The sequence below is a fragment of the Boleophthalmus pectinirostris genome, unplaced genomic scaffold (assembly GCF_026225935.1).
Source record: "Boleophthalmus pectinirostris isolate CB_2022bp ecotype Guang Dong unplaced genomic scaffold, ASM2622593v1 HiC_scaffold_1, whole genome shotgun sequence".
Taxonomy (NCBI): domain Eukaryota; kingdom Metazoa; phylum Chordata; class Actinopteri; order Gobiiformes; family Gobiidae; genus Boleophthalmus; species Boleophthalmus pectinirostris.
The window spans coordinates 20,024,771-20,044,519 of NW_026570970.1; the positions used below are offsets into that span (position 1 = coordinate 20,024,771).

Below are 19,749 nucleotides of genomic sequence, written 5' to 3' on the forward strand. Positions count from 1 at the left end.
TTAAGTTACCTTAATTGAAATGACCGAGGGAGGGCTCAGGTGAGTATTTACTCCTGACATGAAGTTGCACAATGAGTCTCGGTAGGCTTACGGGTAGGCTTAACTTAAATGCATTAGGTATAAGTTGGCGTTTTATTTTGATTCTGTGCTTTTGATCTTGGACAATTTGTCATTGACTTTGGTAGGACATTGGTGCTACGGTGCTCTGATAAGTTAATGCAATTTTTTTTTTTTTTTTATTAATTTGGTGTAACGCAGTAACGCTTAATACGTTCTTAATTATACTGCTACCATGGGTGTATTGATTAACTTTCCATGTGCACTTAGGTTCGTCCCTTTAAACGGGGAGGTGTCAGTGTGCCCGGTGCTCCTGTGCGCTGCGCTCTGTGCAGAGCTGCTCCAGTGCGCTCTAGCTGGAGCTCAAAGTGCGGACTCGTCGGAAACCTCCCCGGTGGGGCCCCGTGTAATTCGATGCATGCTGTTAAAGCTTAGAGTATATTGTCCTCCCGTTGCTTATGAAGCCTCCACCCACCGGCCCACCCTACATTTGGCGGATCATGTGACTCGGGGTAAGTCATTTGCAAGTACAACAGTTCTCTGTGCGCTCCCCATTCATTTCCTGAGAACTGCCTGAGCCGAGCAGCTGAGAGGCAGAAGGGGAGGGAGCCGCTCTCACACACACTCTCTCTCTCTCACAAATACACAGAGCCGCGGCGAGGAGAGGCAGAGGAGGAGAGGAGACAGAGAGGGCTGTAGGAAGGAAAACAGTCTCCCCGGCTCTGCAGCTTCTGACAAGGTCTGTGCATTTCTTTGCTCCTGCTCCTCTCTCTCGTCCCATTCCTGCGCAGGCTGCCTGCCTTGTGCTTCATTTGTCACGTTGCTGGGCTTTGTGCTTGTGTTCACTCGTCCTCGTTCAGCTGTCATTGCTGTGTCAAAGCAGATGACAACTCAGATCACCTATGGCTTTGTGTTTGTTGTGAAGGGGCAAACTTGAGACACACTGCACACTGCAGACTGACTGCCTCTCACAAAGTTCACAAGCTGTCATGTCCGAAAAGTGATTAGACACAGAAGTTAGCATTTGTGTCATTCTCAACTCTCATTTACCGGCTTTGTCCTCATTCTTCCAACTTTGGAAACCAACTTTCTCTGCGGTGTGCTGTTTTACACGCAGTCTCAGTGATCGTGGATATCGACGGGGAGAGGTCTTCGACAGTGTAGTAAGAGCATCGCACCAAAGTCTCTCTCAGTACTTCTCACAAGAAAAAAAAACTTTTCTGCTTGACAAGAGTTTTTTTTTGCTTGTGTCAAGGCATTGTGCTGGTGCATGTGTCAGATGTGTTTGTGCCTACAGATGTGAACTGTGACAGTAGACAATATGACAGAGATAATATGCTAATTAATATTTCAAATTGACAAACTCATCTTTCATTGCTGTGTTGATATTACGCAATAGGACCATCTTGGCTGTCTATAATTTAAGAGAAAGTGCATGGTTTATAGTCAAGAATGCCTTTAGCATGTCTTGTTCTTTTAGTGTAGTTGTTACACTGATAACAAATTGATGAATGCATTAAAAACTAAAGTGAAGAGACCACAACAGTTAATTAATGCAGCTCTTTTGACTTTTCAAGTTATCAAAATATATCCAGTATGAGTTCACTTACACGGTACATGTTTTTGACTATCTTTCTGTCAGAATCTGTGTATAAAAACAGGAGAACACAGGCTGTTAGCAACGGGTTAAACATTAGGAGCTCGGGTAGCGGAGGAAGGACACTGGGGGGGAGGTGTGAGTGGGAGTGTTGCAGGGGTGGTGTCTTGGATGTCATCGGCAGCGCTCTCACTTCCAGGGTAATAGTCATTGGTATTGATGGCTGGCTGTCAGGGAGGCAGAGAGCCACCAGGCCGGTGCAGAGTGGCCGGGGGCTGGCCCTTGGCTGTTATTTTCAATTACAGGGGACCAGGGCAGAGCTGACAGCAAAGGCATTTGTACAGCCAGAGAAAGGGGGAGGGAGGAGGGGGGCGGGGGTGTGTGCGGTGGGGGGGATGAGACTCTGGCCTCTGCTCCTCGGTTTGATGTGGAAACTGAGCACTGACCTGGCTGACTTTAGCCCTGTGTTATGGAGAGGCCCTGTCTTACTCTTTGCTGTGACAGCCATGGGGAGTATACATGTGTGTGGATTTAAGGAGGGGCCGCCATCAGGGAAAAAGTTAAAAAATAGTCATGGTGAAGGGTTGCCGAGTGCAGATGAGACCCCCACGCTGATCTGGGAAGTTTAGGCAGTGAGATTAGAGTCCATTTGAAGACTTATTTAAACCTCTGAACAAAAGAGCCCTCTTGTGTACAACCTAAACCTAACCGCACATGTCAAGAATGTTAAAGTGGAAACAACAAATATTCCAACATTTGTATCTCACTTTTATGACACAGACCTACTTTTCCAATGCCATTAGATCAACATGTTACTAATACTATAAAATTAAGTGTCCTTGCCATTATATCATTGAAAATTTATTTGTAAGTAAACAATGTGACCAACCATTTCTGTTAATCTCCAAAAATTCCTCCAACCTCCCCTGACGAAGACCAAGGACTTATGATAGTGATCAGAGCAGGTGGGGACTCAATTAAAAAGCCAATCACCAGCAGACAGACCCTATCTGTCCATCAACACCACATAGCACAGTAGCACTATTAATTGCCAGTCAGGATCCCTCGTCTAAAGGCATCATCTGTCCGCTACACATCACATGAACAAATTGTGCATGTGTTGACAGAGTGGATCTTTCAGGAGGAAGTGCTTTACTATGTGCTTTCTAACAATCTGTAGGCTCAGTGTCTTTGTCAGTGGGACATGAAATTCTCAGTATTTGGCTCTAATCAGAGGGTTAACTCCTGGTGTATTGATGGAGAGCTGTATCATTGATCCCCGTGGGTGTTATGCAGTGTATGGCCATTGATTGCACATAGGCTGGAGTGCACTAGATTCATTTAGATCCCCAAGTGTTAGCCACAGTCAAAGGGCTAATGTAAATTCATGAAATGGGTCCATATTGTTTAGTGAGAGTTGTATCCCAGGCTTAGTGTTTCTTGTTGGTGTCCACTGAAATAATACATAAGAGCTACAGCAGGTAAAGAAATGAAAGTCAATCAAAAACAATTACATAAGTAACAGTACAAGATCATAGGAAATAAAGAATGAAAATGGTAATAAAACTGAATGAAATGTCTGTGTTGTTACGTTGTGTATGCATATGGTCGACCTTTATGAATGACAATACAAAGCAATATACATTTCAGGTTAAACAACAATGAGCGATATGGGAAAAATATATAACTGTGATTTTTTTTCTGACCAACATAGCACATCTGAATAAATTTGCAATTAATGTTTTTTTAATTATACACTTCTGTTCAAAGTTTGCATTTTAAACATGTGCTGAGGAATTGACAAAAAGACTGACTGATGAACTGATAAACTAATGCAAGAATGACATTTCAGAACATGTTTGTAGAGCTCTAAACTGCAGGGTTTTTATGCTGAATAAGACAGAACATTTTATTTGTGGAAGAAATTGCAGAATCTAATTGTGTCCATTCAAATTGCAATTTCGATTACATTTCGATTAATCTAAAAGCTCTAACAAATAATTCTTCCTCTTGTCACACCATGTCGGCAGATTACAAAATGTTCACTCCCCTAGTTATTTTGGCTATAGATTCAACCTTTGACCTCAGTGTCCAACCCATGTTTGTTTGTCAAATTTGAGTAAAGGGTAGACATGCAGTGCTGGCGTGTGTGTGTTTTGTGACAGAGGAGAGAGGGAGAGGGACAGAGTGAACGAGAATATGGAAAATATTGTGCAATCACCAGTGGATAGTCTACACACTGAACAAAATTCTTCTGTAAAGTTGTATTGTGGTCAAGAAGCAGTTGTTATGGAGCATTTTGTGTTGTGTATCTTGCATCTTGTTGAAAGTTGTTGAAACAGATTTGGAAAAAAAGGAAAGGAAAAACATAGCACGACATGTGGGTGAGACGTTGTTTGTCTTTGGCACTATCTCTAAAGTTTACAGTCACTGCTGCTTACTGGAAATGACTCTTTCCTGAGACCTGGGCCCCAAACCCTTATGTTGCTATAGGAACTTATGCACATGCAGATTTCACATGCTGATCACTACTTAAAAAAACATTTACTTACTTGTATTTGATTCTAATGAAGTCCATTTTCTTTCTTGTTTATATTAAAGTGATAAAACCAATCTGATCATGCATATAGTTACAATATTGTATTTAGGTATGCTTGCTTTTATACATTATTATTATTATTATTATTATAATAATATATAACTAAATGTTTGGTTGGAAAGATCAGAATGGACAGATCTTTGATGTAAGTATATATATATATATATATATATATATATATATATATATATATATATATATATATATATATATATTTAAAAACTTGCAATATTTCTCATGACGAACTGTAACTCTTGAAACCCTAAACTGGTATTGTCGATCCACTGGTGAGTCAATTATACAAACAACATGTGGCATTAATTTGGGAGCCTGTGGCCGTTTTCCGCTCCTTGGCTTGCACACAATCAGTTGGTGCATCATGCTATGGGCCATAAATGCTCTCCTAATAGCTGGCTGCAGTAGATATCAGCATGGCATAACATGTAACAGAGCCAGGAAGAAAACTAATCAAAGAGAGGGCAGGGCTAGATGGAGGTAAACACAGCTGCTGGCTTTTATTAAGTGGCAATGGGGTACTGGAATGGGTCAAACCAAAGGAAAAAATCCATAAGAAAATAACCATGCAAACATTTAGTAGTGTCACTGTACTGGAATGTTTTGGTTGGTCCTTATTATCATTTTCCATACGCACTTGGATTTCGTTGTGTCAGCATACAGTGAGGTCATACGGGGTAGAACGCCGCATCAATAACGTCACTACTAACACTTAAGGAAATGAGCGCGGCTTGGTTTAGTGCCAGTTTGTGTGTCTTTGTGTGCAAAAACAGAGTGAGAAAAAGAGTTGATGTTTTTCATAATGAACGCTTTACAGTAGATCTAAAGATGAGTCAGTGATGCTGGTGACTCTACATGTCTGCATTGTAAAACATCTAGGTCGCTTTGGAGTGCGTGCGTGTGCCCTGATGCATGTTGGAGACAAGCTTTTGTAAATAGCTTGGACAAAGTGCGTATGTTGGGGGGAAGGGGGATGAATCGTACACATACACACACATTGAGACAGTCATGTTAGAAAACCAGCACACATATAGACACATCTAGGAGCCCAGGGGGTAGAGAAAGCAGTAGCCTCCTCAAAGAATCCCCCATTAGACCAGTGAAGTATTGTGCAGCCCAGAGGGAGGCAGAGAGATTGAGTGGAGGTGGGTGGTTGTTGACTGTGGTGGAACTATGCAGGTTAGTGTGTATTATCCCTCTGTTAAGGCAAACAATGAAAGCAGTGTGTTTCTAAACATGAGCCAATTGAAATCACCCAACACTGCTTTAACTATTTGAATTGTGCTATTTTACTATATTTTGATTGGTTTGTATAGATTAATGTACTAAATTCCTCAAACCTTTTCTCACATCAAAACCTTGTGTATTTTGCGATGCGTCAGTAAGGCGCTGCATAGAGACAATTTTAAATTTACTGAAAAATAAGGCATAAATCAAGATTATAAGGGAATATATGCTTCTTTATACTGATGAATAATAAAACAGAAATCATATTAAAATAACATATAATGCACTGTAGTGATAATGATATGTGCTCACCGTGGACATCTAAGATAATATTTTTTTACTGTTAAAGTTGAATCATATTCTTTGTAAAGCTGTGCCAATATCTCCACATGGTTATCCTAGTTTTGTGTTCCTGGCCCCACCCCCACCTCTTGGTACAAGCAAGGTTTTTGTGTCAGAGGCTATTTTAGATGCACAGCCACTGACCCCACTGCATTTACTCAAGTGTGCATGTGTTTCCAAAGCGTGTCCATTAAGTCACATGACTGGTGACTCAAGAACATAGTTTTTAATATTACACTGAAAACATATACATTATATGTCTTTACTCTGCAGAGTACATGAAAAGTTGCATGGTGTTAGAAATCTCACCCTATCATTCAATTCTTTTTTTCTATGTTTACTACTTTCAACATTATTATATACATACAGAAGACATCAGATATACGAAGCAAGTGATATGGAATTATTTAGCAAAGAAAAAAACATTAAATAACTCAATTAAGTATTTTTTATGCTTTATATTCAAATGCTCAAAGTAGACACCCTTTGCTTTGTTGACAGTGCTGCTAACTCTTCTCTCTGTGAACTTCATGATAAAGCCTCCTGAAATGGTTTTCACTTCATAGCTCTGCCATGTCAGGGTCAAGAAATACCTAGAGTGCAAATGAGGGTTTGAAGCACAGGGTGGCTATTAAAAAATAAAGTTCATTCATAGTTTTGATGCTTTCAGTGTGACTCTACAATGTATATGTATATGTATATGTATATGTATATGTATATGTATATGTATATGTAGTGTACATATCCAAATAACTGATAATACCATTACCAATACTACTGTCAATATATTGAAAGTTTAATATTGTGACCATACTAGCTATATATGTACTTTTTGAATGATCCAATAACATTGTACTTTTCCCACAATATAGTACACACAATTTTTCATCCTTATTATCACCAGCAACACCAACAATAGCCAGATTAATGTCCATATATTTAATTCTTTCTGTAAATTTCATCAAAATATTGTTGAAGTGAAAAGGCGGTGTCGAGAGCAGCGTGGCAGATTGCTTTGACTCGTCGGTGGAAGCTGAGTTGAGTAATGCCACCTCACTTTGGAGCTGTCACAGTCACAGCTTGTTTAGCTGTTTCACTGCTGCATTTGAGGCCCATGATGCAAGAGGATGTCAGACTCCTGTGTTTACCTCTCCCTGGTGCATTGTGGAGGAGGAGGCTGTGTAGACCTGCAGTGTGCACATACTATAGATGTGTATGTGTTTGTTATGAATGACCGTCTACAGGCGACGTGAAATCAGGACACTGCCTCGTATATGAGATAAATATGGTTCATCGTGGGCGCAGGTAGAGGTCAGGAGGTTTTCATGTGCGTGCGCGGTTCACAGGCGTATTGCAAAACACAACAGGAAGTGAGCTTATAAAAAAAAGTGACACTCAGACGTAGACACAGACAAACCAGACAACCACCAACTCTTCTTTGCACTGTGAGTGTTTCCTCTTATAATAAATAGCTACTTCTTTTCCCACAAGGGCTGGTAGTTACAAGGGCAAGAAAGTTTTAAAAAAATTCGGGCAGCACATTTTTGGATATTAGCAGTATTGCAATTATGATTGGAATTGTGATTTGTTTAAAAAATAATTCTGTTCTGAGTACACAGTGTAAACAGTTCCAGACTGCTGCTGTGGATATTTAATTATAAGAATAATTTTACCAACTCAAATGGATTTTTATTTCAGTTGTTATATACTCAACTAAAAAAGCTAACATTTGTATTATTATCATTGTATGTAGATGGGCAATATCCAGATCATAATCATTAGGTCTTGTTTTTACTATTGGCTAGAACTGTGCAAAATGTTTGAATTAACAGAGCTGTAGCTCAAGCATCGCTCAAAATAGTTTGGACTGTAAAATCAATAACATAAGAGCACTCTATTGTTGTTAAACTCTATTCTTACCTAACACCTGCTTATTATACTTAAGATCACTGTGAACAGTGAACAACATACTTTATTTTCTAATTTGCATATCTTTAAAAAATCTTGTGAACAATAAATCACCCCTTTAATGTTAACTTACTATAATAAATCAAACAGTCAGTATACAATGGTGCACTTGACTATGTTGTGTGCACCTATGTTCTTTATTGGTACAGTACAGCACAGGCAGTGGACTCATGCTACATCCTGCTACCTCATCCCCTTCATCCCGACAGGATTACTGACACAGGATCCCCCTGCCTTGGCCTGGCAGAAATAGCAAGGACCCAAGGGCAGTCCACCAGAATATGGAAACTTCTGTGACCAGGGTTTCAATGCATGTACTACATCCAATTACTACATTTATTACTATGAAGTATTACCGGTCACTTTCTCTGTTGTTTATGTCTATATAAACAATGTATGGCTGTAGAAACATATACAGAATCATTCTTCTGTTCTGATAGCCTTTTCCTATTTTTGTATAACTAGTGACGGCATGTACATTGAAGTTAGCAGCCCTATAGCCTCATATTTCATTGTGTGCTAAACACTGATACTGAAGATACATAAACAACAACATGTTTAAGTTTATGTAAATATTCACGGTGCTGTACACAAAGATCTTTCCTTCTGGATTTGTTTACTAATCAACAGTAGCCACAATAGTTGCCTGTGTGTCCACCATTCTGCCCTTTCTCCTCATTTCAATTCTTATGATGAGTCTCTCTAGCAAGTCTATAATGTTCACACTCATTACATTCGTGCCCATTAGATTAGTCCCCTGGGGATTCTGACCTCTTTATGACATCTATATCAATGTCATGCTGAGATTTACAGAGTCTTACTTCAAAAAGGCTCTGGTCTTGTAATTGTAACTTATATTTAACATTTAAGCCATTGCTGGTCATATATACTGTATTTGGATGTCCTGACAATTTTGATGACTTTTCTTTTAATATGTTTCCTTTTGTTTTTGCAAATAAGAATCAACCAATTATATCAAAGTTCAAATTAAAGGTGTGTACTATTTATGTAGTAGATTTCTGGTAGAGGGTCCAAAACTGTATATGCTGTTAATGTTTTTATTATTTTGCCTGGAATGCTCCACAGTATCTGTTCTACAGTCTACAGAAACATGTTGTAGCTATAAAAACACTGTTTAAATGCAAGATAGATAACTTTAATACCATATACCAAAGCAATAACCAGAAAGGTAAGGTACCTTTAATGTTATCAAATGCACAGTAATTGTAGGATGACTATTTTCAAGCTCAAGGTGATAGTCTTATTATATAGCTCAGTAAATACCTCCTCCCTCATTGTGAAGCTGTGTGCTGTTCAAATACACAACATTCAACATGTGTATGTGTATGTACAGGTTTGTGAGGAGAGCAGAGTTCTCCCGCAGTGGACCTTATGTAGTGTCTGGAGAAAAGAGCATGCTGTTTTGAGGCAAAGTGCATCAGTTAAGTGCATCTCTAAAGGATTTTCACCCTGCAGGGAACCTTCTCCATCTCTCTCCTTTTTCGAATATGAACATAAAGCATGGTTGTGTGCCATTGTGGATGTCTGGGCTGAGGACTTCTACGCTTCTATTAGCAGGAAAGTAGCAGTCCTCTCCAGAGCCCTGTTCAAAAATGTCCCAGTAGCATCCGAATGACTTTGCTCGCCGACCCTGCCAAGGAAAATACAGTTTATGAAATGGAAATTCTTAGACCATTCACGCACTGCCAGGAAGTATTCGAAAAAATGCTGTGTCCAAGTGTGTCCATCCAGAGGTCTAGTGAAAGAGAACATGTTTTACCCTGGTCATAGAAATACAGTTCAATTCACAGTCATTTAGAGGGAGCCCTGCAGGTTTGATGCAAAGGGCAGCTGGCTTGTCAAGCAAATCAGTTTTAGACTCAAATATGTCCCGGTGCAGGCGTTAAATGTCTAGTGTTGCAGGTGTTTTTTCAGCTGAGGTTAAGTGGTAAAAGGCTGCAGTTCATTTGCTCACCTCTCTGCTTTCACCACTTTAGGCACAGGCTCAAACGCTCTTGACTATACAGGAAAGTATTTAAATGGCTCAAACACAGAATGGGGCCAACACAATGAGGTCATAACCATACACAGATTGACATAGCGTTGACTGAGGCTGAGGTTATAAATATCCTGAGTGATTTAAAAGTTTTATAGTACATATGTTTTTGTTTAAAAACATCTTTTTATTCTGATATCCTTAAATTGTCCACTCTATGTTGCTTGTTGTCAGACATATTTTGCGTACTCTTAAAAGTACAAGGAGAGGAGTGTGTTAGTAAGCAGTGGTAGGTTGGTTATCGGGCCAATATGTCACAGTGTGGAGTCCAGGGGCACAGAAAAGGGAAGTGAGCTTCCGTGGAGGGGGCAGTGGAACACAATATACAGGACGTGCTCATATCACCTTTAGCATCATTGTTAACTTTGAATACAGTGTATAGAGACTATTAATAACTTTTCTCATGCATAAACATGTGTTCCATTATTTGCTATTCCCTTGCTCTCCTCTGCTCGGGGTGTGAGGGGTCTGTTGGCATTCTTGCACCGTGTGCTTTGCGCTCGACCGAGTCTTGGCTCTGGTCCATATCCCCTCTGTACCCTCGCTGACTCCCACCCTCCTCTCCACTAAACACCCTTCCCCCTTCTCAACCTCTCCAGCCCCCCTCCGCTGCTTCCCAAGCCACTGCTCCTGCCAGCGAGTCCCTGGACAAGCCCCCATCAGCCCGCTGTGGCTGCTATCAGCGCCCTTAATCCTACCTCATGTATCTCCCATAATTCAGCCCACCCCACACCCTCCACTATGGGCACTTCTTCTGCTTTGTGGCAGCAGGTCCAGCCTCTGTGACACAGATGCACCAAGTGGCTCTGGGCGTTCGACATGGGAACAAAGCATTGGTGGGGCCCGTCTGTCACAGAGTGTGTGGTATTTGTGTGTGCGCAGAACTGCAAGAGAATTCACAGAGGAAAGAGACCACAAGAATCAGAACATGTACTGTAAATGTACATTTGTTCAGTGTTTTACGATGTAATGACATACTAAGATCATCTCAGTTATTCTCCAAGCCCCAGTTCACTCATCATTTATACTTTAAACAATGTAGAGTATGACATTTAAACTTTATTTAACCCAAAAGGTCTCACTGAGTTGGAATATAAGACCAGAGCTATATACATATACTTTTATTACATTCTTTTTTATTTTTTCAGGACTAGCAGCATACTTAATCTTGTATAATCATTTAAGAAGTAGTTAACAGATCTGAAATATATTTTTATACATAATGCATGAAACTGATATATGCATGTCACAAATAGGAGGTCCACATGGTGCTTTCTCAGAAGTCTGGTAACTGCTATGGTTGATGCATTGACTAGTGCTGTGAGTCCTTATCTTTCCTCTCCATCTTCATCAGAGCGGAGGGTAGAGGCATCATGAAAGCAGCTGATAATGGTGCAGAGGTCATGTCCATGTGGGGGCTGTTTTAGGTCATAAAAAGGCACATAGCAGACATCAAAACCCTAGCCTCAGCTCTAAGTTGCATCGTGTAGAATTAGTTGTGGGGATTTTGGCGGAGACCGGAGGGCGGATGGGTGGGAAATGAGATGCCTCAACACTCCAGTGCTCTCCTCACCGTGCGCCTCACTCCCCCACACACCTGGGATGGCCATTTCATTTCAGAGTGCAGCAAATGGAAAGGTGATCTTAATCTAGCCTGTTTCCCTCCAGCCCCCTCCCTCTCTCCATCTCCCACACACAGAGCTCACTGCTGATGGACAGCGCACTACTGGTTGTCCGCGCCTGCCGCCAGCACACCAAATTTAGCGATAGGAAGCCCACTGTTTTATTACCTCTTCACTTCAAACCTCATCTTTGGTGGTTGTTGTATCTCTGGGTCACAAACTGTAAATGGTACTTGGTTCTTTGCTTTTATATGGGAGCAGTTTACAGTGTTTTGGACAGTAAGTATTTTGCCTTGACCTCCTCTGTGTGAACCTGCCTCCGTCATTACTCAGTGTTAGGTCTTTTTCACTGCTCGCGGGCCATTGCTGCCACAAGCAGAGCTATGCACTCACCATTGATTTCCTATGAATAGCCTGCTTGAGGCCAGTTCATTAGGAAGGTGTTCACAGCCCACTGGATTAACTGGACTGTAAGTGCAGGGCGACTGTAGGTTTTCTGAAACATTTGAAATGCTCACCTGTTTATAGTGTGAAATAGTAACAATTTAAAAGCTTATAAAAACAAAACCTTTAAAAGGTTTACTTTAAGAGCGACTCTTATGAGTTTTGTTCAAATAGTGGTCATCCTCTACAAAATAAAGCAGACTTTGTGCTTCTCATCTCTTCTCCTCTTCTCACACATGGCTTGAGGCTGGACTGAGGCTGCAGCTCCACCCGCCCGCCCAGCCGTTACTATGGCAACACTATCTGGGCCTACCAAGACCTAAAGCCGAAGGACATCCTGGACAACAATACAATAGCAGCACAGCTCTGGGTACCTGAGGGACTTAGACCTGAGAGGCCAGATCTGGGGAGGGGAACATACAGCCTCCTCTCCATACAACCCTCACTGGCAGGAACAGGCTTTTGAATGTATACAGCTCAACACCATATTGTTTCAATCACACTTTTATTGTTATTCTCTCTGGGCTTTATGATAAATCATTCTAGGGCTTTTGGAAGAGCTCCTAAAGTTGACTTGTGTTGAATCAAGTAAATACTAGTAATTATAAATACATTTTTTTCTGCTTTGTTCTAAGTTTTGGGATTTTTTTCTAATATTGAAGTCATCTAAAATGTGTCTCACATTAGTTGTATTTTACTTTATACACGATTACATATGTATTTCTAATCTTGTCAATAATAATGGTTACCTCATGTAGCCCACAGAGGAGATTAAGGAGCATGTTGCATTGTTGTCATTGGCACCTTCTAAGTTTTGCTCTTAAAGCCACAGAGCAGCGTTCACCCTCACACAGCCCAGTGCTCCCGGACAGGAAACCATGAATTAGTTTGTAAAGTTTTTGTGCTCTTGCTTGTGCTTCCATTCAAGTAACCATTAACCACTGTTGCCTAAAGAGGGAACTAACTGCTCTGTGTTACCCCAGTTAAGTGCCTGTACTGTATATGAGCAAGAGTATTTGTATTCCATTAAAGTCTTAAGGGTTATTAGCCCTGCGGCAGCCCTCTCCACAATTGGAAATCTTTATTATGTAAACCAGAGGGGGTCACACTGCCTTGTGACTAGATTTTACACAGTGTGTCCACATCTTTTTGTGCGCCAGTTCTAATGGACAAGTTTGCCTCGATTAAAAGTGTTTTGTTGAGAATTGTGTGAATAGAAAATTGCAATCACGCTAAACGCCTCCTCTTTGTGTGTGTCTTTGCAGGCCGCCTCGCAAACAGGATGTTAATGCTTGACGGTATGCCTGCAGTCCGAGTCAAATCCGAGCCCCTGGAATCGGAACAAGGGGTAAGAGGACCAGTTGTTTTCCAGACAATTCTCCCAGATTTTATTTTCTTTTTCAGCTTTTCCTCCTTCCCTTCTGGCAATGGGCAGATAATCACTCCCAGGCGTAGGAAAGTGAGCGAGAGAAAGAGTGAGGGGGCTAAGAGGAGTGGTCGGAGAGCATGGTAGTAAGTATAGCAAGACAAGACCAATGGAAGGAGAAACACAGCTGGAGCAGGAATGTACAGGGGGAGAAGAGGGAAGCAGAGGGGAGGGGGTGACCAAAGCCAGAAATGAGTCCACATTGGCTGAGGGGGATGCAGATGAAGTCACTGCTCCAGGGAGGAGGGTTACATGGGAAACTAAATCTTTTCTATCAGTCTGCCCTAGCTGTTTATGTCTGTGTGGTTCCCGGTATCCTCCTATGCCCTTTAGTGGCTCTCAGTTCAAGTCCATTTTTTATTTTGACATGTTTTTACATTTTTCCTAATTATGAACAAAAAGTGCAGTGCGTCATGTTACAAACTGCATCGCTACATTTAATTGTGTGAACTTTCACCTAATTTCAATGTCCAAAATTATGGCAAGATCATCCAAAAATCTGAAATAACTCACCTGTTTTTATATTATATAATATTATAAATTAGTGGTAGTGTGACTCTCAGCACAAACAACACAGTGTAATTTGTATTCTCGTAGAAAATGCCTTAACCAGTAATGCAATATAAAAAAAATTGCACATGAACTCGAGTCTTGGATTAAGATAATCTTTGTTAGTACTTACTAGCTAGTACGCTTTTAACACAAATACCAGCAGTGTTTAATTTTAGATATTTACTGACAGCAGGTATTTGATTTCTATGATTGTTTAATATAACATTTTAGTTCGAAAGCAAGTGAAAAATTGCACTTGTTGAAGTACATCCCCTATCCTGTAATGGAATATTTAGTGTGTTCATGGAGTCCCACATGTGCTGATAATGGCCTCACCTCTCTCAGGTTGAGCTCGGCCCACATTGAAACTCTCCCTTTCACACATACCTCGAAATAAAGTGGTCTTGTTGTGGAGGAGCGGTTGCTAGGTTACAGCAGCTTTGTGCCACAGCTGTGTTTCCAGTAGATGCAGGCCACTTTATATTTGTAATCATGATAAATGAATGCTCAGTTTTGTCATTGATTTCCATTCATAATCTATCAATAATTGCTTGCCCCCTATATATCACCGAGGGCACTTTGTGCGAGAGGAGTTGAGATGTGTATTGAGAGGAGTATTAGTGGATGATGGATGAGAAAAATGCCATTTGCTGATAACACATCAGCTTATCTCTGGAATTCTTGTGGCGGATTGTGCGTTATTGCTTGTTGTTGATAAAGATGATATATGACTTTACAAAGCTTTGATAAAAGATGGCACATGGTTACTTAAAATGTCATTGCTCACTTTTGTCTGTACTCTACAATACACTCAAAGGAAACTATAGTGACCCCTTTTGTTTCTATATCATTTTGTTTCTGTATCCATTTTCCATAATTTTCTAATTAACTCTATATAAAAAGTAGCAAATTCTGGCTAAAATATGATACTGAATAGGGGTGGATTATTCACTTGATATGTAAAGTAGTTTTTAATCAATTTAAAATATATTATGATTGCCATTTTATAGTAATACTTGTGCTAAATTGTGCCTAAACTGTGTAAATATCATGGCTGGGGTGAAGTCAAACAAAACATGAGTAGCTTGTACCATTAACCACAAAATTGCAGAAATAAACCTTTTAGTCCTTGTTTGAATGATTGCTCTGCAAGTTTGTCTTCTCTTTTTAATTAGCTCTTTTTGCAGCATAATTTTATGATATACTTGATAATCAAATTTTGGACATCTCTAAAACCACAACTGCAGTATTGTCTGTTTGGTTTTAATATAAATCCTGAATCTAATTGAAAGGTTCGATAGGCTATAGTCAATTGAATAATTTTTACCTCCATCCAACAAAATTAGTCCTATTTTTCTTTATGATTCTCTGTCCTCTTAGGTGCCCAGACATTTAATGGTGACCCAATATTTTTGCTCATCTCCACATGTACAGCTGTGTCAGTCAGAAACAGGAAGTCAGCCTCACAGCCCACATGCTTTGAACTGCACTGAGATCCAATCTGCCCCGACTGAGCCCTGCCTTTAGACTGCAGACAGACAGTTTAGGCTGCTCAAGAAGAAATGTGGTCTTCATTTGGGTGGCGGGGGGCCAGGGGCTTGCTGGAAATGGACCGCCTTGTTAGACAGTTCACCCGCAAGGGGCTGGAAAATCTGCCCAGCTAACCAGTATCCCCTAATAAAGACAATGGCATGAGGACAGAGGCAGGCAGACCATATCTTTTAGTGTATGTGTTAGTCTGAGTTGGAGACTGTGTTTTTGTATCTGTCAAACCGAAAGTGGGGGTGGGTGAAGTTTTCCGTTCGAGTTTCATGTTGAGATGTTCTGGCTAATGCTCCAGATGTAAATGAGTTTCTGTTTTTCATTTTTCCTATATAACGCCATTATTTTGACCTTTCCACACAATTGTTATCATTTATATTGAGAAGCCACAAGGGACGCAGTTTATTGTAGGTAGCAGCAATTTGTTTCATTTCCCATTGCAGGAGTATTGAGTCTGTCTGTCTATCATTATCTGTTTTAAAGGGAATATATTATATAAAATCTACTTTTATGAGCCAATGCTATAACTGTATTCCCTCATCATTTGCTTACTCAGAGTTGTATTTCCATTGAGTCATGCAAGTTTGAGTAACCCTGTATTGTCCTACATTGGAAGCTTGAGTGATCAGACAATTTCTGTTTTCACCTACACCCCTTCTTCGCCCACTGCTCTGTACACTCCGGGTCATACGAAAGTTCATAAACATTACGTAGGCATTTTTCATATATAAAAATCTGCTGTTGTTAATGCTGTGAAATGTCACTATGTGAGCAGGTCCTTTGAGTTCTCAAGGAAAGTTTCATTTTTTGAAATTTGCAGTGAATAAACTATGTAAGTTATAGTTTAATACCCAGTACCTGAAAGAGCACAGTTTCCCTTCTTCAGAGGCAGTTAAAGAGGAGAGTGACTCAGATTAAAATGTATGCAAGTTCCTGATTTCGTCTGTTCCAATTCAACAGTTATTACAGTAAAAAAAAAAAAAAAAAAAAGGTGTTAAAAAGTGCTGTCATGAATATAGAACTTATTATTTTATCAGTCAGATTCACACCTTTTAATCTCACTTCACTCTATACTGGATAGCAACCCATTTAGTTGTTATTTTGATTTTAAGTTGAATAGACAAAAACCTACATGCCATTTTAAACCAGTTCCATAAATATGTAGACTACACACTTGCCTAAGACTGTATATTCTAGTATCCTCTTTATCTCAGATTTCACTCGTAAAAGGAAAAACTGACTTTGCTGCTGTGCTTTAAGTATCCAAGCAGACACACACAAAGAGCACTTACCAAGAAAGACAAGACTTTGAAAACAGTGGGATCAGTCTCGGAGGAGCTGAGGGTTCAAAGCCCGAGGGCTGTGTACGGCTGCAGGCTGGAGTGTGACAATCACATCTGAGACAGAACGCATCACTCCAAACATCATGTGCAGCAGGGTGGGGCATTAGAGCCAAAGGGTCATAAAACACAATACTGGTCAGTCTGAGCAGCGCAAGTGAACATAAACTAATAATACAAGAATGCATCTGTAAGACTGTGTGGTTATGTGGAAAACATTTAGAATTTGCTATGTAAATTTTGTTCAGTCTTATGTATTAAGTTGTTTCTAGGGCTGGGCAATCTAATTAATTCAATTAAGTTTTATTTTTAATAATCGAGATTTTGAAAAATTGCAAAATTGGGAAATCAAGGCTTATTATGAAAAAAGTTTACTCCTGACGCTCTTACTTGCAAAGCAGGGTTATTATGCAATTACAGTTAGCTATACAAATGTAAGTGAAGGTATTTCACAATTTCTTAAATAACAGAATATGATAATGAAAATGTAAAGAGCTTCCCCTGTTTGCAAGATCAGCTATGTTTGGTATTTGCACTTCAATTTGAGTAGTACAATTAAGAAATATTACAACTTTCACTCAATTCAAGTACGATTTAAGACATTTATATATAGTTTTGTCAAAGGATTTATTATATCAGTAGTCAGTAGGGATGTAATAATATCCAAATCTCACAATATTGTTACAGTTTTCACGTCACTGTACGCAGTATTAGACAAAGCAGAAATCCTACTTTTTCCTTTTAAAATGTCCTGGTGAGTTTTAGAGTTATCATTACTGTCATTCTCTAAAGGGTTTGGAAGTGTTTCATTTCTTCTTGTTAGCTACATTAGAACGGAGCAAAGAATCATGGTATATGTAGTTTCCTTAGTTTTTTGATGAAGGTTTCAATTCAGAGCAGTGCATGCTTGCCTTACCAGAATCAGAGAAGAATCAGATTGGTGCCACATGTTTCAAAACTTTTTATGGGGTCAGTTTTTTAAAACTGTTTTGTAACCTAATGCAAACAAATAATGAAGCCATTCACAAGAACCAGTGAAAGAAGCCATAGTTAGATGTGCTGGGTGGCATTAAAAAGCTCATAACATGTTGTGAACTTTGCCCTGACATGGCTAACCTCACAGTGAACCCCAAGCAGAAAGTCCAAGGGGGTCACGAGAGGGCTTGTTTTACTGGTTGGGGTTTGTTTTCCAAAGAAGAAAGAGTGTAAGCTCAAGAATTTTTTTTTAAATTCAGGCTGAAGGTCATAACATTTCCTGTAGGCTGAGAAAATACAAGTATACAAGTCTGGAGTATAAATAGTACCGGCTACTACATAAAAACAGACAGGCGCAAAAACTTGACTCAGAATAATTCAGCACAGATTTGGATTTGGCCAGCGTTACGTAAGGGGCGAGAAATGTGACTCTTAAACAAACCTTAGTCTGAACACATACGGTGAAGAAATTTTGTAGCAAGAAATTGATATTTCCCATTTTGTCCATTAAAAGAAAGTACATAGATTTGATCCAAAGTCATAGTATAAGGACATACAATGTGTATCTCCTGTGTATGCTCTCTATTGTGTTTTCCAAGTACACAGATTCTTGAAAGTGCACAGACAGATGGAGCGGTTATGTTACAGTCTACCCGGTGTTAAATGAAGGATGTGTCGAGGGATACTTGGAGCCACCAGTGTTGGCCTTAGGAGGCCCTTCACGCACAGGCACAGAGAGACACGCAGGAAATTGAGCCCATATGATGTTTTTCCACTGTCACAAAGGAGATTTAGAAGAGATACACGGATGGGGGCAGCAGCCATTTCTGTGGGAGTGATGGAAAACAGGAGGAGAAGTACAGACAAGAGAGTAGTAGTCTAGTAGAGCAGCCCACGCCACAGTGAAAGAACGTGTGAGAGATGCTCCCACTTGGCTGTTCCTAAATATTGTTGGTGATGGCAGGCATAGACAAAGTGACTCTTAAGCAAAGGAAGACTAGCTAACAAGCTAATATTAATAAAAACTAATAAAAAAAAACATGAAACTAAATGCTATTTTCATAAATTTCACCATTGATTGTGCACACTGTGTACAACTTTTCTCTCTCAAATAATAATTTTAGTTATGTAACATCAGATTATGTAATGCTATGGCAATTAAATTAGGCCTGTCTGTCTTGTTTCCACAGTCACCCAAAGTGCGGCCTTTTTCTGCCATGGATAGAATGCCCTTCTTCTTGAGCAGAGTCAAAGCTGAGCCTTCAGAGGATCTCCTGGCACATGAGCTACACTTCCACACTCAGACTGAACCAGTGGATCTGTCCATAAACAAACCTCGTCCATCCTCTTCCACCTCCTCCTCCTCACCCCTCAGGTCGGCCTTCTCTCCCTCATCTTCATCGTCCTCCTCCTCCCCGTCAGTCATCACCTCTGCCTCCTCGGTGCTCTCCCCGGGCCCGCTGGTCGCCCCTGGGTCTGGCGTCAGAGGTCAGCCGTATTTGCACATCCTGCACTCTGTGCCGCCTCCTCCGTCCAGCCCTCTGAGCCTGCAGGGAGCGGGGAAGCTGGCCAGCCATGTTCACCGCATCCCGGTTGTGGTGCAGTCTCTCCCGCTCATGTACACCACTGCTGTTCGATCACCCTCCAGCCTCAACAACGCCATCATGCTACCTCTGCTCGATGAGGCCAAAAGCAAGGGCAAAGGTGAGAGTGGGCTTTGTGCATACACTGCATATTAATATTGCCTACGGAGTGGTTAATTTCAAAATACAGAAAAAAATATAATGAACAATTCATTATCAGACAACCTGAAAAGAAATTATGCTAGTTTATGTCATAATTATAACAGGCTTCTATTGTTTGTTGAAAATGATTCTTCATCAAGCCAGACAGATAGGTGCCATGAACCATCACAAGCTAACAGCTTGCAATTAAACATTAACTAAAGTTTGTGCTGCCAAAATGCACCTGTGTTTAAATACCTAAT

The 19,749-nt window shown here is 40.3% G+C and overlaps 1 protein-coding gene across 4 annotated transcripts in view; it reads left to right on the top strand.

Annotated features, from left to right (window-relative positions):
* Window positions 1-467: 467 nt before the first annotated feature.
* klf12b (Kruppel-like factor 12b) overlaps window positions 468-19,749 on the top strand; it is a 34,304-nt gene continuing 15,022 nt past the window's right edge. For 2 of the 4 annotated variants that reach the window (XR_008631552.1, XM_055148594.1), the window contains exons 1-3: window positions 631-796; window positions 13,193-13,275; window positions 18,953-19,466. Coding sequence is in view for 3 of the 4 variants with exons in the window: in XM_055148594.1 (XP_055004569.1) it covers window positions 13,210-13,275; window positions 18,953-19,466 (580 nt within the window). In the remaining variant the exon portion in view is untranslated. Of the gene's footprint in view, window positions 570-630; window positions 797-7,218; window positions 7,283-13,192; window positions 13,276-18,952; window positions 19,467-19,749 lie in introns of those variants that run through there. The other 2 variants (XM_020936298.2, XM_055148606.1) reach the window with 2 other exon arrangements.